The 26,706-nt window shown below is 34.8% G+C and overlaps 1 protein-coding gene across 1 annotated transcript in view; it reads left to right on the top strand.

Moving 5' to 3' along the window:
- The window catches only part of SYT9 (synaptotagmin 9), a 202,679-nt gene that overhangs the window by 129,816 nt on the left and 46,157 nt on the right, over positions 1-26,706 (top strand). Inside the window, exons 4-6 of the mRNA XM_051964791.1 lie at positions 11,132-11,252; positions 13,370-13,541; positions 15,451-15,580. Of these exons, the coding sequence (XP_051820751.1) occupies positions 11,132-11,252; positions 13,370-13,541; positions 15,451-15,580 (423 nt within the window). The remainder of the gene's footprint in view (positions 1-11,131; positions 11,253-13,369; positions 13,542-15,450; positions 15,581-26,706) is intronic.

Genomic DNA, 26,706 nt, shown 5'->3' with positions numbered 1-26,706 from the left:
TACTGTCCCTACCTCACCTTTGTAACTTTTTAATTCTCCAAATTTCTAACTTTGTTCCAAATTATTAACAAAACAATTCTTACCTCAAATCACCATCCTTCCCAGAAAATGTCTTCTACCACTATAAGTAGTCCCATAGGAGCATTCTAATCAAATAACGATGATAAATTAACTCTGTTGCTGGGTGGCAGGAGGATGCCCTAATAATATAGTCCAAACTACAAGCTGTATCCTTTGCTTAAGAATAATATTAGCTCCTTTCTGAAGCTAGATTTATAACTATGCATTTTCCCCTTTTTAATTTAGCAGGATACCTGCTGTTTGAACTTAACAATACTTAACTTCTGGGTTATCATTCTAGGCAACTCTCTCAAACTGTAATTGCAAAAAATGTACTAGCCTGTGATAGGAGTTTCCTTAACCAATGTTATGCCAATGTTGTTTGTCCCTTGTTCTTAAAGATGATCAAGATATCAGGAAGGTAATATTCTGAAAAGCAAGTGAGTTAGATTTAAGTGAGGAAAGGCTGTGCAAAATTATTAGCCTTTCTACTTAACTTTCTACTCCAGAGCCATCAGGGTCCAGTGACAAGATAGACATCAGGACAACTGGAGATGGCCTTGGATGTAGTGGGAAACCATAGCCAGTAAAATCACAGGTCTAGTCCCTATCCTATTAAGATTTAATCAATTAATTATCAAAATGATAAAGCTAGGTCAGTTACAGGTATGAAATAAATGTATGTCCCAAGTAGAGGGAGTATGGCGAGATGAGAAAGAGCTGAAAAGAATCTTCAGGAGCACACAAGTATTAATTGGGAGACTAAAAAGAGAACAAAAAAGAGATAAGGAGTAGTTAGATAAGTAAGAGGAGAACTAGAAGAAAGAAGGCAATAGTAATACAAGTGCCAACTAAGAGAATATCCATAAGGAGGAGCTAATTGAAGGAATTACAATGGCAAGAGGTCAAGGAAGTTGAAAAATGAAAAAACTTTGTCTTTATCGATGGAGATGATATTAATAATGATAACAATAGCTATCATTCATATAGTACTTTAAGGTTTACAAAATGATTTATAAATATCTCACTTTCTCTTCCTAACAAACCTATAATTATACTTTTTTTACAGATATGAATATTGAGACAAATCGAAATTGTAATGTGCCCAGAGTCACATGATAAATTTCTGGGGTAGAATTAAATTCAAGTCTTCTTGTGTTAGTCAACAAACATATATCAAGCACCTACCTATATGCAAGGCTCTATGCTAAGTGTTGGGAAACAAAGACAGTCTTTGTTCTCAAGAAATTCACAATCTAATGTAGAAGACAACATGAAAACAACTGTGTACAAAGAAACTATATACAGGATAAACTGAAATAATTAACAGAGAGAAGGCATTAGAATGACTGGAAAAGGCTTCTTATATAAGGGGGAAATTAACTGGGACTTGGAAGAAGCCAGAAACATCAACAACAGGTGGAGATAAGGAGGAAGAACATTTCAGCCATGGAGAGCAGTCAGTGAAAATGCCTAGAGTTATGAGATAGAATATCTTATTTTAAAAGCTTTTTTGTTTTCAAAATATGTGAATAGTTTTTAACATTAACCCTTGCAAAACCTTGTGTTCCAATTTTTTTTCTCCTTCCCTTCCCACCATCTCCACCCCTAGATGACAAGTAATCCAATATATGTTAAACATATGCAATTTGATAGACTAAGAAACCAGAGTACCCAGATGGAGGCCATAAAGTGTACAGGTCAGTAGTCCATCCACTGCTTTACCCAGCTCACCTCCTGGTGATCTTGAAGAGTTTGGTATCAATGGAGTTCCCTAAATTCTTGGAATAAGCTTCTTCTTCATCCCCTATTACTGCCTTCCCTGCCTTTGTTTAAGTCCCAACTAAAATCTCATCTTTTATAGGATACTTTTCCCGACCCTTCTTAATTCCAGTGCATCCCTCTATTCTATTCATTATTTTTTATTCATCTTGTATTTAGTCTATTTGTATATATTTATTTGTTGTTCCACCATTAGAATATGAACTCCTTGAGAACAGGAACTGTTCTTTGCCTCTTATTATATCCCAGCACTTAGCACAAGACCTAGAATATAATAGATGTTTAATAAATGTTTCTCGATTGTTTCACATCTCCATTAAAAAAAGAATTATGTTCTAAAGGACTTCCAAAGAATTTGGGCAGGTAAGTTCCTACTGGCCTATCTACCTTAAGAGGAAAGGTTCCTCCAGTTTCCTTCTTCAGACACTGAACATCGGTTTTTGTGAATATCTTCAAAAACTTACTTTGTTGTCAAGTGAGTCTATGCTAGATATGGACACAGAAACCAAATATTCTTTTCCTGGGAACCCTCAAATACACAGACCACCACTGAGCTCAATAAGGACTACCTAAAGTTGCATAATTTATTCCAACTTAATGAGCAGTATATCATAAAGCAGTATTTTATTTACTTTTGATATTTGGAAACAATCAGTGGCTGAGAAACCCAGCAAGTGGGCGCTATATTAACTGCTGACAAGAGTCAATGATCAAATGACGCCTTGAAGCTGTCTGGGACCACAACCCATATTTAATAGTGATGGCTGTTCAGTCACACTGAATTCAGAAAACCCAGGGATGGACCTACATCTGTCAGGCAAATGAATGAAGACAGAATACAAGTGATAGGACACCTCTGATCCACCTGAAGCCTCATTACATCCCTGCCTGGCAGCTGAGCCAGCTGCTTCCAGGTGTGATTGAATCAAAAGTGACATTCTGCTCTTCAGAGATGGCTCCAGAATTCCCAAGAGGCTGAACTGATATTTCTACCCCTGCCCAAGATGTCCTGGGAGACCTTTCCAGCCTCAGTCTGGGGAATCAAGGGAAAGAAGTGTTTCACTTCCCCACCAGAATCACATCCTCACCTCATGTCCTGAACCAGAAAAAGAAGTCGAAACTGAGCTTTCTCCAATATAGTCACAGCTCACAAATTCAGAATAAGCTAGAGAAATCTGCTATGGTAGTGGAGGTAATGTCTGAACTATGAAAAAGTTCAAATTGTAAAAGATTTTTTAAAGAAGTCAAGCTTTGTTACTTTAAATTATGTTAAATAACACAATGAGCCCCCCAAAATTAAATGAAGTTGAAATAAAAATTCTCTCATGCTTATTCTAATGAATGGATTAAAATCATTAGCAATTAGCACATTGATTTGCTGAAATCGGATGTTGTGAAAATGTCTTTGAAAAAGGTGCTTGAAAAAGAGGTTAAACATTCACCCTTTAACTAATTTGCTTGGTTTTTTTCACAATATGTGCACATGCAAGGCAATTAGTCTAGCAAATATCTAAATTCTGAATGGGTTGGGTCTGAATCAATATGTCAACCAATTTTTAAATAAAGGGTACAACCATGTGGCATGAGCAATAAACTATCAAGATTTAGCACATATGAACATATTGTGTTGTACAATAAAATTTGTAACAAAATTATATTTTAGAAATCTCTACTTCTTGGTAGAGTATAATAGAGTGATAGTCAGTGTGTACCAGAAATTAACAGGCCTTGAAGGAGAAAAAACATTTCTGGAAGAAAAGAATAGTACAGTAAAAATATAGACAACTGATAGATATATAGATGGAGAAAGACAGAGACAGAGACAGAGATGAGAGACAGAGACAAAGAGAGAGATATAGAGGGGGAGAGAGAGAGAGACAAAGAGAGAGGGAGAGAGAAAGAGACAGAGAGACAGAGACAAAGAGAGAGAGAAACAAAGGGTGAGACAAAGAGAAGGAGGGAGGGAGGGAGAGGGAGAGACAGACAGACAGACCGACAGACACAGAGAGAGGAAAAGAGAGACAGAGAGATAGAGAAAGAGAGACAAAGAGCGAGACAGAGAGGGAGAGAGAGGAAGAGAGGGACAGAGACAGAGAAGGGAGGGAGGGAAAGAGAGGGCAAGAAAGAAAAAGAGAGAAGAGAGAAAGAGAAAAAGAGAAGTGGTCAAAAAGAAACAGGAGGTTTAAGAACTAGGTACAATGAGTACAGACAACTTTCTCTATGAGTTTGTCTTCCAAAGGATTCCCAAAGTTGACTTCTTAGTCCCATTAGTTGACTAATAGAGTACATTACATTACAAAGCCAACTTGAATAATCTACAGCTTCCCTGGGTAACAACAAATAGCAAGAACTGCCCATGGCACAGGGTATCAGGATGGGTGCCAGGGTCTGGTGAAAGGGCATGTTTTGGTTAGATAAGAGAATTTCATTGTTGTAATAATATTCTGTCATAAGGATAGAGTCACCTAGACATAGGCTAATAGATTTAGAGAAAAGTGACCTTAGAGAAAATCTAGTCCAGCCCCATAAGTTTATAGATGAGAAAACTTATCCAGAGAAGAGAAGGGATTTATTTGCTAAAGGTCACATATAAGGAGCAGAGCTGAGATTCGAACCTAGTTTTTTCTTTCTACTTTACCATTTAAGCTCTAGTCATCTTCATGACATGAGACATATCACATGGGATATTATTCTGTCATTCTATTGGACTGGAGGGAGGAGATAGTGGTTCTATGCCCCACAAAGGTGATACTTTAAGAGACAGGAAGTTTTAGTGGAAATAACACTGATATTGGAGTCAGAAGACCTAAGTTCAAGTTTTCTCTCTGACAACAAATAGTTCAATAACCTTTAAAAAATCACTTAAACTTTCTACATCTTAGTTTCCTGATCTGCACAATAAAGAATATTCAAACTCTGTGCTTGTCAGCAGTACTAAGGACAGCAATTTGTGAGCTTTCAAATACGATGTGAATGTGAACAACTTTTGCCTGAAAATTTTTTAGTCAAAAATGAGACAAAATAGGGATTTCAGTCAGAGGTGAGAGAAGTAAAGAGAGACTAAAGGGCCAGATATTTTCCTTTAGTGAGCAAGAGAGCAATTTTGGTGGTATTTGAAGGTCCATGGCAGAGGAAGAAATAAGTCTTTTCTCAGGGTGTCCACATCCACAATTATGCCAGTGTAAAATAGGTCTACAATTAATCCAGTTCTCTCCAAGGAAGGAAGAGGTCAGCAAAACTTTCCTACTTCCCCATATTTCCTTTGGCCTCAAAATATACCTTGCAGAATTGGATATACCAACAAATATCTTGAACTATGAATAGCCACCCAAATTCCCAGGATATAAAAATGGTCTCAAACAGGCCACCGCTGTGTTGTCATGGCAGACACAAGAACACAAGCATTGTGCATCAAGCTTCTCATTGATCTTCAAAAGAAATGTTTAAGTACAGGCTAGATCAGCAAGGTGGAATAGTAGGTAAGTTTGTAATCTGCAAATGAGTCTCCTGATATGTCTGTTCTACCAGATTTCCAAATGATCACCTTCACAATGGTACGCTTGCTATGATGGTTGCAGTGTCCTAGAATGTACATGGCAATGTTAAAACCACTGAAAATAGCATCCACTTAGTGCATATATGTGTATGTGTACAAATTATGTTAATGTATAATTTTATTTATTTATGTATAATATAATAATATTATAAATAATTATAATTATTTAATGTATACATTATAATGTATAATATAATTATATATTACATATAAATAAAATACATTAACATATAAATTTATATAACTAACATATAAATATATTTATATAATGTTAGTTCAGGAGATAAGTCATCTAAAAGTGCTCTAAGTAGGTTCATATTGTTGGTATAGATAATGAAAAGGAGGAGAAATAAAGAAATCAGGCTCCCTTCATGTAGATGGTGTCTCTTCACATCAGGTATGGCCTTTATTGTGAACAGCATTTTTTCCCATATAGCATAGTTCTTTTTAGCATGGTCAGTTTAGGAGAGGAATATGCATAGAGTTAGGATATGGGCAAGAGTAGTGTGTCTAGTGAGAAAATATATCTTTCTATCATATTTGATGCATTGATTTAAATGAACTAAGGATCCAAGGAAATCAAAATAAGGACAGATATAAAATATTATTTAAACTTATTGAACTCCAGTTCTACTTCTTAGAATCCTTGACTTCCTTTGAGACTCAGTTCAAATGACATCTTCCATAACTGGTCTTTCCTGGTTCCCCCAATTTTTAGAGACTTCCTTTCTAAGTTTACCATTTGTATGTACCTACCAATTTCTGTTTTGTCCTTTCCCCATTATAATGTAAGTTCTCTGAAAGCAGGAATTGACTTTCCTTTTTTTGTTGTTTCTTTAGCACTTAGAAAGTGCTTCCTAAATGCTTGCTTGATTAACTAAGCCCATGAATCCTGAAAGACCACAAGACCATTGTGCATCCCTAATATCATAACCCATGATCTGGAAGGCCATTTTTTACTATTCATTTTCATATATCTGAATCACATGATCTTTAGAGGAATAGTTTCATAAAAGATCAAATAGATCACCTAATCAAATAGATCTCGCTGAACCTCATGGTGATTAGATATGTAAATTATAAGACTGATTGAGTAGAAGAGTGCCATAAATATAGCATAATAATATTTTAGCAGAGTATTTGACAAAACATACTGAATATGGTACCTGACATATAATAAATGTTTAATTAAATGCTTGTTGGCTCACTGGCTGATTAATGTAATTTTTTTTAATAAAATGGAAAAACATAGGCTATTTACCTACCACTGCTTGAACAACCCTTTCTTAAGAAGGTAAAATGATGGTCAATATCAGCATGAAAGGAGGTTCCTAAGTGGTAGAATTTTAGACTCTGTCATCAACACTGTTGTATTTAATATTTTTTATCAGTGATTTATTTGAAGGCATACCTGACATGCTTATGAAGTGTGTGGGTTGTATTCAGCTTGATAAGACTGCTAATATATTCAATGTCAGAATTGAAATCCAAAAAACCAAAATCTTAATATGTGGAAATTATGGGCTAAATATGGCAAGTTAGGACTTCATAAGAATAAATATGAAGTCATGCCAAAAAAAAATCCTTGTACAAGCATAAGATGGAAGAAGTCTAACTAGGCAGTAGTTTATGATAAAAAGCTATTGAAATATGAATAGATTACACCAGTATTGTACCATGGCTGCTTAAAAAGCTAATGTAATGTTGGGCATATATTAGCCATGACAAAGGAGGAGCTAGCCCACTAGGCTCTATAACTGTAATTGCATTCAATTTAGGGAACCATGTTTTTCTTAAAAAATATAGATAAACTATAGCAAGGCTAGAAAAGAATAACCAAGAAAGGAAGGGGACATGTCATATGGGAAATGGATAAAGCAAAATAGGATAATAATGATAATAGTAACAGATGAGATTTCTATAGTCATTTAAATCTATAAAGCATTTTGCCATCATTTTTTTTATTCTCCCAAATACCTAGCTAATATGTCAAAGAAGATCTGAATGGAGGAAGGATACAGAATTCAGAGAGAATTATAGAGCAGCCTGCTCTGGTTGTGTAAGGAAGCTACGTGCCTGAAGAATTGGGAAGGTTATAGCTAACAAAAAGTTGATGGACTTAAGGCAAAAAGAACTCATGATTAAATCTAGTCCCACTGTCCCACCCCTAATTTAAGCAAGGAAGCTTACATGGGATCATAAATAATAGATCCAGGACTGGAAAGAGAACTTCAGAGGTCATTCAGTCTAATTTCTTCATTTTACAGATGGGGAAATTGAGTCCCAGAGAGGTTAAGTGACTTAGCAGATAGTAGATGGAAGATCTAGGATTTGGGCAAAGGGCTTTTTATTCCAAATCCAGTACTCTTTCCACTGTAGCATAGGGGCTCTGATATTTAACTTTTGCTCAGATTGCATTAATTTCCTGTGTTTTGTGAGTCTAGAGGACCAGGAGGACAGAAAAATGAAAAAAGGGTCACTTGGCTGCAATGGCTAATGTTAATGTGCATAGAAACTTGCACAGGTATATGATATTTTAAAATAATATTTATTGTTGTCTTTTTAAAAAAGATCATAAGGATTTTATATTGCTCTCAGCTGAATCCTCCTTTGTGACAAAGAAAAGCAAATAAAATAGATGACAAAATGATCTATTATACACAACATTCTATATCCATAGTCTGCCCCTAACCTGAATAATATTCATTATCTTTTTTCCCAATAGCCAAGATTTTTAATTACAATTAATTTTAAGTTCTGCTACCTTTTTGTATAGTTTTAATAATAGTGTAATCATTTTTCATGTAGCCCCTTATAAAAAATAGGATTGAAGTGTAGTTTTCCCATCCAAAAGGCAGATCTGAAAGATAATGGGAAGCAAAAGCCAGGAAAAATCAGAGAATACTGGGAACTTTTGCTCTCTCCCACACCATCTGTTGCTGCTACAATTGTTCTAGTAGTCCATTATTCAAATACCCAGGAAGAGGGCAAGATTCCAGTAGCCTTTTGAGATTTCATAAAGCCCAGTATCCAAAGAAAAAGGATACAAACAAGAGATGGCTGCATTCCAGACAAAGGCTTACCTAGGAGGTTTAAAGTTTGATGGCTTGGAAAGACATGGCGTCCCCCTACAGAGTTATACCTCAAAGCTGACAACAAGCCCAGGGGACAAGGATTGCTCCTTTAGTATATCCCTGGAGTTTCAGCACAGAAATCAATTAAAAGACACATCAGAAAGAGTGAGTGGGGAAGTAAAGGTGTGCTGGAACCAGCCTGAACTGGCTTGGGAGAAGCAATTATTAAATTTTCAGTATGAGCAATTCAGAAATTGGTAAGCTGCAGTTCAGGGTTTGACTTACTAGTTTGTTTATTGTCTAAAGTTAAGAAAGTGTTGGAGAAAATGATGAAAATCGAGATTAAACTGAAAAGTATGCCATTTGTACTTTTTTTTCAAAGAATCAATTATTAAACATTTATCAGGATACCTCTAAAATGATATATCTTCATCATAGCCTACAAATATTATATTTACATAATTTTTCTTCATTCTACTTTTTTCTCTGCATCCCTTAATGTGTCTTCCCATGTTTCATGGAATTCCTCATTTTATTCAAATAATATTCTGTTTCTTTTATACATCACAATTTCCTTAAGCATTTCCAAATTAACAAGTGCTCACTTTCTTTCCAGTATTTTTCCTACTACAAAGAGTAATGCAATGAATATTTGTGTATATAGGGGTCCTTTTTTTCTGTCACATATTCTGATAGAGAAATTGGTGGATGCAAGACTGTGAATAGTTTAGTGATTCTTCTCAAGTAATTCCAAATTGTTTTCCCTAACAGTTGGAGCAATTGACAGCTCCACTAGAGGTGGATTAGTGTCTGACTTAGAACATCTCCCACAGTGCAGAAGCTTTCTCATTAGTCTATAAGAATAGCATGTTGTAGGCCAGTGGGCAATGGCAAAGGAGCTTGTAGACCCGTAGGCTTGTGGGAGATGACTTCAAAGAACTGGATTAGCAAACCTCTGTCTAGCTGAGAATAAATCTTGTTGTTTCTGCTTTTCGAGCCCACCAGGCCATATTATCAAAATATGAATATCTCACAAGGATGTCTAGTGGATTTAATTATTTTGATTATTATACTCTTCACAAGGTCAGGTAACAGAGATTTAGAATCATGAAATGTCACAGTTGAAAAGGACCTTACAACATGAAGTTAGCCTTGGAAAAGACCTTACAAAATCCAATTCAACTCCTTATTGTGTGGAAGAGGGAAACTGAAGCCCAAAGAGTTTTCTTCCTCTTTTAAAATGAGGGATTTGAACTGGATGGTCTCAATGGTTTCTTTAGTTCTAATATGTTAAGACATTAAGACATGTTAAGACGCATAAAGTGCCTTCCAATCATTGTGTTCATACCCTACACTTATTTATCAGTGATGTGAGCTCATTCAAGGAAGGGACCTTCTCATCTTTCCATTTATATCTCCAACACCTACCAAAGGGCCTGGAATTTAAAAGCCATGGAATAAATGATTGTTGATTAATTAAGTCATATGACAAAACAGTTTCAAAGCTAGGATTATAAACCAAATAACAAGTCTGGGATTCTTTCCCTTTATGGGGCTGCCTTTCAAGTTAACAGTTTTTCTTCCAAAGCCTATTAACATTTCATCTTTTCTTGAAGAGCTCTTTGCACTTTCCACATATAAGCTAAACAGATGGGCTCATTCACATATCATGCGTTGGAAAATACAGACAGAAACTTGAACTTAACCCACCAAATAATAGCCCAGCAGAATGAAATCTTCCTTGATTGACCTTTGTGTAAAATAATCTCTCAGTAAGTTCCTTAAAAATTGGTTAAGGGAAAGAGGGCCAGTGGATAATTAAGAAAAACATAACTTTCAGAAGGCTTATCACTATGAGCTTGTATTCATTATCTGCAATAGGCCAATGAGGTATACCCAGTTATCTTTAGTAAATGAAAATTACTTTGCTTCCTAATTAAATTATATTTTCTCTTTTCTTTCTGGTTATACTACTTGTGGAATGGAAGAATTGTTTCTTCTCTGACCTTGAATGCCTGGAAAATTTAAGGAAGATCTTCCCCAATAAAGAATACCACAGGCAACCATCTCCAGAAATTGTTTTACTTTTTAAGTTAGAGGAAAATACATGTCACAGGAAGCCTTATAATTTATTTTGATTTTGAATTAATACAAGGATACAATTCACAATCATATTTGTATTCTCTCAGTGGTCCTTTAGGAATTGTTGTTTTATTAGACTGCATTTGTAAAGAGAGGGCCTATTCCACCAAAATTAATGCACACTTGGTACGTACAAAGGAATTCTATACTGATTGGATTCTTTCTCTGAGGGAAGTGGGGGATAGAATGTTTACCACCTGCAATAGCCCTCTCTTTCAAAGATAAAAGACTCAAGGGCTGCAGAAGCAGCAGATATCATGACAGTGAAGCTATTTACTATATGATTTCTGATCATTGTAATGAAAAGAATACTTTATTTACCAAAGAATAATATTCACAATAATTACATAAAGGGAAATGTTAAGCTCACTAAAAAGAAGCCAAATTCTGAATAACTAAAAATGCAAAAATGGTCCCAAAAAGTGAAGGACTTCTCAGACAGAATGTTGTATACATTTTTAATTATTAGATGAATGTGATCATTTCCTAAAGTGTAGTTTTGTGGTTTTCTCAACAGGAAAATGTGGATCTTGGAGATTTGATGTTTTCCCTTTGTTATCTTCCAACTGCTGGAAGGCTGACTATCACCATAATCAAGGCCAGGAACTTAAAAGCAATGGATATAACTGGAGCATCAGGTAGGGAATTCACCAACCTGATCTTTCTCCCTCTACTCCTTGTGACCACTTTTCATTGGTCCACCCTCAAATGACTTGGAAGATAGCCAAAATAGCCAAAATTTGGACTCATTTTACTAATTGATTCAATTTAGGACCCCAGCTTATTCTTCAGATATATACCACTGATTCTCAGAAGAACAAAGCATGATGTAAGCTGATTGGTAAATGCAAGATTAGGTCTTATGAACTAAGCAAGGTTGGGATTTCTCCGCAGAACCAGAAGTGGAAGGCTATGAATATAGAATACTGCATATAATGCCAGATATTTTCAATATGTTACTTTTGGTGAACTTTTCCCCTTTTTTGATTCTTTCTTATAAAAGATAGTTCTCTGGGAAGTAGACAGTGATGTATTAGAAAGTATGAGTGATATAAAAACAAAATAAATTCAAAAAAATTTAGGGAATTAAGGCTATAAGTTAAAGTTCCAGAATATCAATAAAACTTTGTACCTCACTGATCCCAAAACATTACTATATATTATGTGATCTCATTTCTCTTCCCAGCTCCCAAAACCTATAGGAATTACTTTGATGGTACTTCCACATGTTCATGGACTATTCTGGCTAGCTACCAGATAATTATAGCCTTAAAAAGTACAATGGGAAGGCTTCCTATATAGCTTAGGGGATATTCATAAACTAGGAGACTGAGGTTTGATGATCAGGAAAAAAGAATGACATTGGTTCTTGTGTGATTGTAAGGCCCTATTTATTACCTTCTAAAATTAATCCTGGCTACTTGGGGGGAATTTGGGAATCCTAAGGAGAGGGGTTAGGAAGAAAAAGACCTAGAAGTAAAACATAAAAAGAATAGCAAGTCTCCATTAAAGAAAAATCGATGAATATCACAGACTAGAATAGTAGCATCAGCCATTTTCCCTGAAGCAGCAGCTCAAAAATGAGAAGCACAGTTTCTCTCTTAGAGGAATATACCTTATTCTTCCTTCCCAGTCTAAACTCTACATCCTCGATGACTACTAAAAAGATAAGTCCGAGAGGAAAATTCCACCTGTATTTTGTTTTTTTCTGGAAAGGCATCTCCCTTTTCCACAATGATCAAGGAAGATATTCTTGTTTTAGACCCAAATCTGCCATTGACAGCTAATGAACTATGTATCATTGAACAATCAATCGCTCAGCATGTCTAAGGGTTTACTATGTACTGAACATTGTGCTAGGTGCTGGGAATTCAAAGATTGGTATTCTTCTGATTCTTGGGGAGTTTACATTTTATCAAGAGAAACAATGTGCACATATATAAATATATCCACAATAAATGAAAGTTAGTTGGGGAAAAGATATTACTAATTGAGAGTGATTAGATCAGAAAAGACTTCATGTAGAAAGTAAAGCAAGAGACTTGACTTCTCTGTGCCTCAATTTACCTCTCTATAAAAGGAATACATTGGAGGAAGATCTCTTAAAATTGAATCCATGAACTTGTGGCTTTTTTAACAATTTGATAACTGTCTTTCAATATAGTTGATTTCCTTTGTAAATCTGTACATTTCATTTAAAAGTATGATTCCACAAAGGGATCCATAGACTTAATCAAACTGCCAAAAAACAGTTTAAGACACAAATAGGTTAATGTCTCTTCTAGTCCTAAAGTTATAGTCTATGTTCCTTCCCAGTAAACTTAACTAGATCCAACAAGACAACCATTTTCCTGAGTCCTGTGGATTGTTGCAGGCAGTACTGTATCCTGTGACATTGATTTAAATACAAGGATGTACAATAGGACACACCTTCTGGAAACAGCCCTGCTGGTTCAAAAAAAGGCTTCATGCCACTTAAAGTGACATCATTCCTTGAGGAAGCCACATCTAAGATCTTGCTTAAATGAATACCTTAATTGCATATGATATCCACTCAAGAAGGAAAGCCTTTTAGCTCTAAGAGCCTCCTAAGCATTTCAGTAATATGAAGCTTGAATTTGATTCTAGATAAAAGAGTTCTATACACAAATAAACACATACATATGGATGCATCACAATATGCACATGTGATGATACATTTTTGTGCTTTAATGTTGATTCTCATTTACCATATGTTCTTTATGTCTTCACACAGATCCTTATGTGAAAGTCTCACTGATGTGCGAAGGCAAACGCCTGAAGAAAAGAAAAACTTCCACCAAGAGGAACACACTCAACCCTGTTTACAATGAAGCCATAGTCTTTGATGTCCCCCCAGAAAACATTGACCAAATTCACTTGTCAATAGCTGTCATGGACTATGACCGGTGAGATGCCTATAACTTGTATTTGGTGAAACTCTTCCGTGGTGTCTTTTTAGATGAATGGGTTCTAGAATGTCAGGCAGGCAGAAATGAGTCTGACAGACTAAGAATGGGTATGAATGTGTATTTTATGATATATGAAAGAAAGGAGAAATTTAATGGAAAGCTCCAACTTTTTAGAAATTATGTTGAAACTAGTCTCTCCTTTTTTCTCAAATCTCAATTCTTGATCATCCAATCTTATTTTCCTTTATATTACTTTCTTTCATCTCTATTTATCGCAAGACAACATTAGTGGACATCTCCTAGATCCTCTCTCTAGGATCTAATGTCCTTTTTGCCTTTCTCTTTCTTTCTCAAGAAATTGCCCTCAAAAGATTTGGCTGATCATTGTAAAACAACCCATATTTTAAATATGTAACTTGGAATTTGTGTTTCCTATTTCCCTGGCTTAAAAGTTTTAATGCAAAATATTGCCATTGTATGTAAATATGAAGTAAATCACCCAAAAAATCCAATGATCAAGCTAGATTCAGTCTAGGTATCAGTATATATTAACACATAAAAATGCTGTCTTTTAAGGTTGATATATATGCATATATATAGCCAAAATGGTTATTAATTTTTCATTTCAAAGCCAATTAAAAATAAGCAAAGGAATCATCAAGCAATATGTGCACAAATAATTTTTTTTAATTTTTTAAATTAGTATCCTATAGGATTTCAATATTTCCTACTCTTTGATTTTTCATTACAAATATTCTTGGATACCAAATGTCGGCCAAAGCTGCACATGAATTTTTTTTAATTATAATAACTTTTTATTGACAGACTGTACATGAATTTTTGACAGGGGTGATCCTACTATCTAGGAATGCCCTTAAATGACCCAAGATTTAACCATTTGATTCTAAGTTATATACCTTAAAGTGTTGGTTTTCTAGATCAGTGATGTCAAACTCAAGTAGAAACAAGGACTACCAAATCATACATAAAGATTTCTACGAGTGCATATTAACTTAGAAAAATGTATGTTAACATTACCATTTTATTGTATTTTTGTTTACTTTATTAAATTTTACCCAATTACATTTTATTCCGGTTCAGAGTCTACTCAGCCTTTGGGCTCAGGCTTGACACTTCTGGTCTAGATTATATACAACTAGGAATGAGGGAAATGATTAAAAATTCATTTAAAAGAAGAAAATTCCATGAGAAAAGCCAATGAGAAAATAAGAAACCTGCTTTAGTTTATAAAGAGGCGGACTATATGGGCTTGATTAGATTAACTTTAAAAAGCATTAAGAAAATAAGATGGTGAAATACAGAAAAAACTTCAGAAACATGAATCCTGAAACAATGATATTCAATCAAATTCTAAATAAATGGGAGTTAACTAAGCACTGGCCAGAAGGGTAGAATATTCTTTATAAAGAGAATATAGAAGTAGAAATAAGGGAAGTCCAGTTTTTTTTCCCAAACCTGAGACCTCTATTCTTAGCTGATACAGATCCTGGTTTCAATAACCTTCTCTGCCTTTTTCAGAAATCTGGAAACTGCCCGGGATTAATATGGTAGACAAGTATAATGGGGCTGTGCAGTGATAAATTAACATTTATGAAGCCCTGTGAAGGAAAAACAGGAAACCTTTGAATGAGAAAGATAGGGAATAATCCTACCAAAAAAACCTAAATTTGGATTCTAACTATGGCCCTCTCCACAATTACACCTCAGTCTTTCTCTAATTCATCACATCCTTATTCCTAATGACCTGGGATCCAATTTTGAGCACAGCACTGTGTGGAGCTGACAAGCAGACAGCTGTCAAAGTTCTGTCTAATTGCATGTAAATAATGGTTGTCATTGGATGTCAACATTTTAAGAAAAAAAACATTGTGGGCCCTTTTCACAGTGTAGGTCACAATGAGATCATTGGGGTGTGCCAAGTGGGCAACGAAGCAGAACGCCTTGGACGAGATCACTGGAGTGAAATGCTGTCGTACCCTCGGAAACCCATCGCTCACTGGCACCCACTAGTTGAGGTAAGCCCCACCTCATACCTCTGCTCAGTTTCTATATGGAGTAAATGCTGTAGTCAAAAGTGGTGCATTCTAGGGTGAAGGTCCAAGTTCCCAAAGTATCTTTCCTCAGATTAAATTTAGAAAACATAAAAAATGGAGAGGGAGAGAGAAGAAGGGAAGGAAGAAGGAAGAAAGGGAGAAAGGGAAAAAAGTAGGAAGGTAGGTAAAGCATTTATATATATTATATATTTACATATATATTCATATCATATATAATATAAAATCTCATTTGATGGTTTGTTGCTACCTTTTGTTTTTTATTATATTATAGTCATTTCTCAAAATACATATCCTTCCATCAAACTCATCCTGTAACAAAGAAATAGCTTTAAGCAAAATTGATAGATAGAATAGCCCAAATGTATACAACAGTCTTCTTCTATAGCTGGCCCCTCCCCAAATCAAGGTTTCTTGTATTCTGAAGAATTGTTATATGACTTAAAGCCATGGTTTATTAGCCTCATTGTTTTTTTCACTCCTCATTAAATTTGAAGAAAGTTGAACTTGTGCTCGTATCTTACAAGCTGAATTGTGTAACATCAGACAATAGGTTATTCCAACTCTGTGCCTTAATAGGAATACCTTTAACTTAAAATTAATAGTTCTAGGATTTCTATTATGTCTATCTCACCAGTAAATTAATGACAGGTACTATTTCATTTTTTCTTTGTATCCCCAAGTTTTAACTCTATGCCTTGTACATAGTACATGGTTTAAAATACTGGTTGTTGAATTGATTTGATATGAATATGGTATAATAGGAATGCAACTTTCACAGCAGAATGATACAGTGGGAAGAAAACAGAATTGCAGACTCAAATTTGAGGGGGAGATTGGTGCTCAATTAATCCACCTTAATCCTAAAGCATGAATTCCCTCTTGCAGATATCTGATCCTGTACCTGCTTTAATATATACTATAATGTGAAGTTCACTACTTTCCAGGATATTTCTTCCCTCTGATAGACAATTCTTCATTCTTCTGGTATTTCTTTCTTCTTTTAACAAACAAAAATCTCTATCTCCATAGTTTCACTCATTTGTTTTAGAGCACTAGATTAGAAAACAGGAGAGAGCAGCATTCTAGTCTTAATTGTATATGGGCATTGGAGAAACCAAGAGTAGATTTCCAGGGAGTTCCAATATAATGTAATGGGAAAGGTATTAGAATTGGAATCATGAGACCTACTTCTGAATTCTATCTCTGACACCTATTAACTATGTGGCTCTGGGCAAGTTATTTAACTTGTCTGGTGATCAGTTTCCTCATTTATAAATGGGAATAATAGCAATTGTACCCCCATTCATTGAATTATTGAAAGCACAATAGAAATATGGATAATTATTAAATGGGAGTTTATAGTTCTAGCTAGGATTTATATAGTCCTTTATGTTTGGTAAAGTATTTTGCATGTGTTACTTATTAGATCATCATAACTCTGTGAAAAGGTGCTATTATCCCCATTTTACAAATAAGGAAACTGAGGCAGGCAGAGAATTAATGTTGTGCCCAGGGTCACACAATTAATAAGATTCTGAGACACGATTTGAATTTAAGTCTTTCTAACTCAAAATCCAGCACTATATCAATTATCTCATCTATTTCAATATTGCAATTGTTGATTTGAGAGCTAATAAGGTCCTGAATGGTGTTGGGTAAAGCACTTCTCTCCAAACCCCAGGTTCTTCACTTATAAAATGAGGGGGTTGAAAATTAATGTATTCATAGATCCTTCCAGTTCTATAACCCATGAAAAATTTAGCTTAATAGGAGGGGAAATTAGCCTTTAAGTGTTTGGAAATGCCCGCAGGTCCCTACCTCAGGTATTTTCAGTGTGTTCAAATTCCATTCAATTTTAGTCTCATGAAGTTTTTAACATATAACAATTTCAAATCTAGCTGGTACCAAAATGATGAGGTATGAATCAGGAGGAATGGGTGTTGGCTACTTTAGGATTTTTTTTCAAATCCTTTGGGGTCTTATAATCAGAATCTTTCTCAGTCTGATTAGGAAGTACTATTTCATGCCCAACCATATTGCCCTTCTTTCTTCATAGAATATGGACTTGACTTGGGATTTATAACAAGTATTATTTGCTGACATTTTAGTTATTCCAATGGGGTTTGTAACTCTACACAGATGTAAACATCGACGGCACTTCCTAAACTCGGGTTCCTCTCTTGCCTGATGATCTCTTTGCTTTCTATCAGCCAAGAGTAGTGGACAAGGGACAAAATCAGATGACAGAAAAGGATGGGCAGGCTGTCCATTCTGAGATACTGAGACCCTTCTAAAGGCACTAAAACAGGGAGTTGGACACTAAGCTAGTATTCATTTATCCTTCCTATCTAGCTAAAAGATTTGAGATTTATTCTGTAAACAATGAGGAGACACTGAAGGTCTTTGAATGTGAAAAATCATTGATAAATCATGCGGGGGAAAATCTGTTTATCTACATATACGGACACATGATCAAGAAAGAAGTAGAGATGGAAAAAATTGATATGAGATGTTCATTCATTCAAGTGAGAAGTAATGAGAACCTGAATTAGTCTAGTGGAATCAAGAATAAAAAGAAGGTAAGCAATTAGAATGTGATCAGAAAAATTACAGAACTTTATGATTGATGAAATTGGGGAGGGAATGGAAGACTCAAAAAATGTATCAAAAAATGTACTGAATAAATCCAATCTATGTGAAAACCCTTCAAATATCTAAGAGAATGATCACTTTTCTTATCTCTCAAATCTCGAAGTTGAGATTTGAGCTTGGACACCTTGGTGAATCATAGTGTTATTGACAGAGGTAGGGAAGTCTGAAGTGAGTTTTACTTTAGAAAAATTTAAGATAATTATGAGATTCCTTGAATATACACAGCAGGCTGCTGGGACTCCAGGAATCTTTTTCATTTGGTAGGAAGAAATGAAATTGCCTTTTTCTCATTCTCGTGAACTCTTGTCTAATGATAATGAGTTTGAACCAGCAGAAAGAAAAATGTTCAAAGGAACAATGAATTAAGAAATCTTCATAAATACTGGAATTATAGAAGCTTAGCCTCCCAGATTAGGGTAGACCTCAGAGGGTTGTCTAGTCTAATTTATGCAGCAATCTCTTCTATAACATTCCCAATAAGTGGTCACTCAGTCTCCACTGAATCAGCCCATTCCATTTTTGGACAACTTCAAAAACCTCCATTTCAGAATCCAAACAGCAGAATTATCTCCTTAATTGTTCTGGACACCCTGCTGTTTTAAATGAACTCTAAGTTTCTGTTAAGTTTTTTAGCTATCATTTAACACTAACTGACACTGAGATTGCAGAACTGAACTTTCCGGGTCTTTTTCATATAAAGTCCTGTCTATTCATACTTTTTCTATCTTGTATTTGACATTTGATTATTTTTAGCCTACATTGGACTTCACATCTGTCCTTATCGAGTTTCATCTTATTACATGTGGCCCATCATTCTAGTTCTCAAGCTTTCTTTGCTTCCCAAGGCTGTCATCCAACACATTAATCATCCCTTCCAGCAAATCTGCAGATTGGATGAGTATCCCATCTCTGACTTCATCCACATGATTAATAAAATTGCTAAAAAGGACAGAATCAAAGACAGATATTCTGGGACACTATACTAGAAATATCTCTCTGAGTTGATACCAATCTATTAATCATCACCTTTTGGGTCCAATCATTCAAACTCCTGAATGTACTAAACTATACTGTCACCTAGCTCACATCTCTCCACATAGTCCAAAGAAAATTGTGAGAAGCCCAGAATATTCCTCAATGAAATATAAATATGCTGTGTCTATAACATAAATATGCTGTGTTGATCTAGCAAGGTAGATATCCCATCAATAAAGGAAAGGAAGTTAGTCTGACATGTTTTTTCCCTTGATGAGCCCATGCTGGTTCTTAGAGATTTCCATTTTCTTAAGTGGTCACAAAGCATCTTTTTAATAATAGATTCTAGTATTTTGTCATGAACTTCTGTCTTAAAGAATTCACTTCCCCTTCTGAAAGTTTTCTACACCAAAATTACTGCTATGCTCATCTAAAGTCTTCCTCCACTTAGTTGTAGAATAACAAAGAGAGAGAAAAAAAAGATTTAAATGGTATCAGGGCTTCTATGGCAGAAAAAAAATGCCTTAAAGCTTTGATGAATATTGATCAGATGCTGAAAAGGATCTAATTCAACACGCTCTAATTTCTCACTAGATTTACATTACAGCAACAATTCTGCAAAAGGTTAATAACTATAGTTGCCTGATTTGAGGAGACAGAGAGAAGAATAGATGCCTATGAATGAATATACTTAGTTTGGAGGCATGTGTCATAAAAGGGATGCATTTGCTTTTGAAGAATGGATACTTGTTTGTTTTCTGCAGGAAACAGCTTGTTCAGGAATTTTCTGATACCTTCCAATAATATTACACATTACTATAACACTAGTTGGTTGCAAAGTATTCTAAAATTTGCTGAAAGCTTTCAGGTCTCAGCAGCACAAAGAAACTCTCTTGGGGGAAAAACATTTGGAGTATTTGATATAATTATTTAAAATGCATTTTGGAGTAGGTAGTGGAAAATCCATTGTGACAATACATCGTTTTGATGTTTGCTACTTATAGAGGGAACGGTAGCCAAAATTCAAAATTTTCTGGGAAAACATCCTTCCTTTGTATTTTAAATTTCATAGACATATTCAAACTAACATGATTAACTGGTTCTATGAAAATATGATATAAAACAAAGCAATTTTATAGGAAGTTAGAACAATGGCTTTGAATTGAATGCTAATCAGCATGATAATTAAAATGATCTCAGGAAAGTGAATATTAATCCAAAAATCCAATTTAAAGGACATTAACTAAGCACCTACTATGTGGTGATTACTGTGCTAGGTGCTAGGATATAAGAAAATTCTAAAATCCCCTTGTTTCAGGGAACTTGCATTCTATCAGAGTTATATAACATATCAGGATACATAGGATTATCTGAAAAAAAGAAGATATGAATCAGGAAAGGCTTTCCATGAAAGATAGCACAGGTTATGGACTTTGAAGGAAGCCAGGGATTCTAAGATGCAGAAGCAAAAGGGAAGTATATTCCAGGGTCAAGTAACAGTCTGTGCAAAGGTACCAAAATGGGAAATAGAAAGTTTGGGGAATGCAAACTGTCGAGTTTGATTGGAATGCTATGGGGGTTACCTGTGCAAAATCTGCTGCCTCTGAGGATCCTCTCAAATTACTATTTTTTTTTTAAACTTCTCTAGCTCTCAGATGAATGTTCAATTTAAAAGTATGGACCATTTCTTGGACTTTCCTCTTCTTCCTTCCACCTCTAAGCTTAGAATTAGCCCAATTCATTTTTATTATCTGATATATTTTTCAAATGAGTGGCTAAATGACATCACAATGAAGTGTTGTGAATAATGGTATCAGAGACACATATCCCCTAAGTGTGTAGCCTAAAAGTTAGCTGAAGACCTGAAAAGCATACAATATAGAATTAATAATATACCTTAAGAATTCCTTGTGCCTGTGACATGGAACACCTTGCAACATCCTGGCATACAAGACCTTCCCAGAGAGAAATAGATATTGGAGGAACAGAAATATAGACACATAAGTAAAGTTATCTATTAACAATAAGACCCCAGGGAGACGTTACCTTGCTACTAAATTCTCACGTATCTCTCTTACTTTGTCTCCTTTCAACTCATATAATTCTTCACCTTTAGTATAAAGGATCGACCATATAGCTTGAGTCAGAAGATCTTATTCTCTCTGTTTTTATCTGTTATCTATAAGCATCTTCAGCAAGGGGCTGAGACTGGTACTTTCCATTACAGTTACTAAAAGTAGCATTTGCCTTTCTGTATCCATAGATCAACTGTTCTTTCTCTTTGAGGCAGGTAACAAATAGAAATTTTTAGTTATAATGTAGCAATGATATTTTGTGAAACAATATATAAGCCAGCTTTATATGGGATATCCTTGTTTTTTGGATAAATAAAAGTCAGATGGAGGTGCAACACTTGGATTTATTCAGTTTTTATAGGAAAACCACAACATGGTAGCATTTAGAAATAATAGTTGTGTTGAAGGAAAGAAAATACACATCTAAACATAAAGCCTGATTTCTATGAATATTTCTCTAAAGAACAGAAGGTTTTCATTCACAGTAACTGTTATAGAGCATTCATTTTCATGACATCTTAATGAAGTGTTTGACTGAGATTTATGAAAAATATTGACATGTGTTACCAATCCACATCTTCAGAAAAAAGTACATTTTTATACAGTGGGTTGCAAAAGCCCTTGCAGTTGGGAGCAGATATAATCCATGTTCTCTGAAAGGATCATGGTCTCCCCATAGACTGAAAGCCTGAGAAGACAATGGTGGTGAACAGGCCCTGATGGAACATTCTGAAAGGAGAACCTCAGAAAAGCTCATGGCAGCTTCTCAGGAGCCTTCCCTAAGGAGGGAAACAACAGGAAAGAAAACAAACAAGTGGTCTCCAAATGTAGTCTTACACAGGCAGGCTTAGCCTTACATTTTCCCCACAAAGAAAAAGCATCACTGCAGGAGCTGGAAGGTTTTATTGAGTTGTGTGCTTGGTAGTTTTTGTTTTCTGTTACACAAATATTCATTGCCAAAAGGCATATAGGAGAACCTGCATCATTTTGGAATGGTTTCATATTTAATGATATTTAAATGTGACAATACTACACGTTATCATTTTTTAATTTGGTAAATAAACCTGTATTATCTATTTTTTTCTCTTGGATCTATTTCTGATTACATGGGAGTGGGGGCTCTCTCTCATAAGGGATTCCATTCTGAGTGAAAATTAATACACGAGTCATTGGCAATGGTGATGACAGAGGGTGATATGTTATGTTTGTTCATTTCAGTATTCTACAAAAATCCTATTCTGGTACTTTATTGTGATATATAAAGAACCCTGGGTTCTTAAAAGCTATATCAGAAGATAGCAAAATTTGTCAGGTTCTGCCAAACTTAAAAGTTTCAAATATAGTCCAGGCCACATATTATGTCCATGACCAAGGATCAGTAAAGAGTCTTGTCTCCTTGTAGTTGGATACTATATGATCAGCTCATTGTTCATATGGATCCATGAAACAGACAAAAATCTCAGATGACCCCTCTTTTGACTCATTGCATCTTCACAGTGATAACAGTGAGGAATAATAAAGAGGAAAGGGATTTTAATTTTACTTTTTTCAGTTTAAATGCATTTATTTTATTTCTCCCTCCCATTTCCTTTATCCAATTGAAAAAAAAAATTTAAAGCCTTTGTTGAAAAATGTTTATAGTAAAGAAAAGCAAAATCCTACATAACCATGTCAAGAAACTCATGTCTCATTCTGTGTCTTAAGTCTATCTCTCCTCTTTCAATAGAAGTGGGTAAAATATTTTACCATTGGTCCTCTAAAGTCATAGTTGGGCATGGTATTAATCAGAATACTTAGGTCTTTAAAGTTGTCATCATATCAATATTTTCCTGGTTCTCCATTTACTCTAAATCAGTTCATTCAAGTTTTCCCAGGATCCTCTGAAATCATCCCTTTCATCATTTCTTATGTCACAATAACAATCCATTATATTCATATAACACAATTTACTAAGATGTTCCTGCTTTATGCACACCTCTTTAATTTCTAGTTCATTGCCACAAGAAAAAGAACTGCTATTAAAATTTTTGACATTATACAGTTTTTGTAAAATCTGAGCACACTAATTTTAACTGTTAATATTCTAAATGTAAAATCTGGAAGGCACTCTGGTCAAAAGACCATTGATTCTAGAGTTAGAAGGTCTCTTAAGGGTAAATCTCATTCCTGATATAGGTTACTTGTGTGACTTTGGGAAAGTTAATTCCCCTCCCCAGGATTTCATTTTCTTATCTGTAAAATAAGAGGATTGATCTAGATAATTTCTGAGATCTCTTCCAGCTTTGCATCTGTGGTTTCTGTATAACAGTCACTGAGTAATATGCTTCTGGAAGAAATCAATATTGACATGGAACCTTATAAATCAAAACTGAAAATAATATAAAAATTTTAACTATATTTTGTCTAGTCATTTCAGTCATATATGACTCTTCATGACCCCATTTGGGATTTTCTTGTCAAAGATACTGGAATAGTTTGCCATTTCCTTTCCTAGCTCATGTTAAAGCTTAGAAAACTTGGGCAATCCTTGCCCAGGATCACACAACTGGTGAGTATTTAGGGCCAGATTTGAATTCAAAAGTTCTCTGAGTTAGGTGCAGCACTCTATCCACTGCATTACTTAGCTTCCCTATAATTATATAGAAGTTACAATTAGCATATGAATGCAACTGTCAGTTCTCTTCAGATAAAATTGTTGACAGGCTTTGTGGAGGGTTTTGTTTTAATCCCAAGACAAAAAATAATCATTTCAATTGAAGCTTAGATCATCTTGCCTTGCAATGCTTTGTTATGACTATAAACAGGAGACTGTCATTAAGTTAAAGCTTATCTACCAACAAATCCTACTACATATAAGATCTGTGGATTGCCCCAAAAAATTTGATTTAGATGAACAAAAGTCTTTAATGTATTTCAACAAGATGTTTCCTACAAATATGAGAATGTCATATAATATTCCTTGATGAATTCAATTACATATATTTGTATGTGTGTAAACATCTATATGTATGTATATGTATGCAGTATTACATGTGGCATAAAACAGGGAAACATGGGCTCCCCAGAAAACATCATCACTATCATGAGTGGAATAGAAAAGAATTAATGAAAAACTATGTAACGAGCTCTGGTCTCCCTGTGTGAAAATATGAATAGAAAATAAAATATTGCCTGCTTTCTAATTGGGAAAGATGCCATATAATATTCCTCTACAAGTTAGTTTATCATCTTTGAGAGTTATTGTGACCAAAGTATTTATCATCCATTAGCAAGGGTGGGGATGAGTTATTCATTTGTTATTCTCTCTGCTTGTTACATGAATGACCTTCTAGCTTCTCTGAAAACCGAACCCATTTCCTGGATGTTTTATCTTATGCCATTTCTTATATAGAATTCCTTATTGTAATATTTTGCAGGCTTTTTACATTTACTATGAATTCTCCACGGATTTCAAATTTTGATTCTTTGGGGATTGCATTTTCCATACTTTGAGTTCATCCTATTCAATGTAATTCAACTAAATTCAATCAAACTAATTTTATTCATGAGTCAAGTACTATGCTAGGTGCTAGATATGAAAACAAAAGCAAAAACATCCTTGTCCATGGCATCATGGTTAGAATGATGCTGTTAAAAATATTCCTTTGGTATACATGAGAGAGCAACTTGGGATCCTTGAAAGTGCTGAACATTTTCCCAAATGTAGAGTATGAAAGAAAACAATATTCCTCTAATACCCATATTGATACTCAATCAATATACCAATTGGAGTTGATTAACTTTGCATCATTCAAGTTTGTTGTTTTGTTAAGAGAACCTCTAGAAGAAAATGGACAAAGGATGCTTTTGCCCAAACTATGACTAGCAGTTGAATAAGCATCCACCGGTACTTACAGGTGTTATGAAGACAAAAATAAAGTAGTTCCCACCCTCACATGTTGAGAAAGAGAGAAAGACAAAGAGACACCAGAGAAAGCTCTCCAATGAATTGGACTGATCTTCTATGAGGGATTTATGAGAGGGAATGGACAAGAATATTATAGGAAAAGGAGGAATTGTGACCTATCCATATCAATAAGATCATAGACTCATTGAAGGACAGAAACATAAATCAGTGAATAATTCTAAATCAAATGTGTATGTGTGTGTGTGTGCATGAATACAATGTGTATATGTGTGTTTGGAGTTTGTGGTTAATGGTTCTATAATTCGTGGTTTTAGTCAGCATAGCTGTATAAGGCATTTTTACATGTGTATATGTATTAGACAAGATAATCATAGCTATTACTCACATCTGATCTTATCACAATCCTCAGCACAACCAAAGGTAGATGCTATTATTATATCCATTTTACATAGGAGGAAACTGAGACAAACAGCTTAAGTGATTTGTCTAGGGTATTAAAGTATCTGAAGCTAGATTTTAACTCAGATCTTTCCAGCTCCAGAGATAGAACTCCATCCCCTGGACCCATCCTCCTAACTGCCAAGATGCCTCTGGAATATCAACACTTGAGATTCCAGCTTCTGAAATTGACTGAAGGTCTTTCAATTTAAGGATAATTGTTCACATTAAGCCTGAGGGAGCATATTGATACTAAAACTGGAAGAGTATTTAGGATTTAAATTAAAGTGTTTGGGTTTGGGTGAAACTTGGCACCGTTTACGAATCATTCATCAATTACTTGGAATCAGCCTGACCTTCTTGTACTCAGTGTACTGTGCAGTATATTCAGATATGTTTGAAATTGAGAGGTAATTGTCATAAATAATAGATATGAGGGGAAAAAACATAAAAGTTTAAAGGAAAAGGAGAACTATATAATTATTCCTTGCAATTACTGAATAAATAATGCTTTGGTTTTTATATGTATGATACACACATACACATATATAATATATTACATATATGTATATATATATATATACATCTATTGTTTGTTTCTGTTACAGTCACATTGATGACTGCTCAAAGGTCACTTGAGAAAGGAACTAGTGTTTTTCCAAAGGAAAATATTTTAGTTGAAATCCTGAAAAAAAATTTGCAGGGGTTATTTATCTTTGTATTTTGGACCCAAGGAGCCAAATGATCGGGAAATCTAATAGGAGACTGTCTGGAATCTGATTTGAAAAGGTAAATTATCAGAAGGGTATGTCTAGTTTGATTTAGGACAAATTTATTAGCTTCTAATGTGGAAGGATATATGATGAGTATAAGTAGACTTCAATTTATGATCAGCAATGACTTTCATGAAAGAAATCTAATAAAAGGCATAAACTAGAATAAAACCAATAAACACATAAAACACAGAAACCATAATATGTCTGATAAGAAATATAGGTTTTGTTGTTTGTGGCCAGAGTAAGGGGTCACAGATCGACAGC

The sequence above is a fragment of the Antechinus flavipes genome, chromosome 6 (assembly GCF_016432865.1).
Source record: "Antechinus flavipes isolate AdamAnt ecotype Samford, QLD, Australia chromosome 6, AdamAnt_v2, whole genome shotgun sequence".
NCBI lineage: Eukaryota > Metazoa > Chordata > Mammalia > Dasyuromorphia > Dasyuridae > Antechinus > Antechinus flavipes.
Note: the sequence above shows the minus strand (reverse complement) of the source record. Positions and strands in the feature narration are given on the sequence as shown.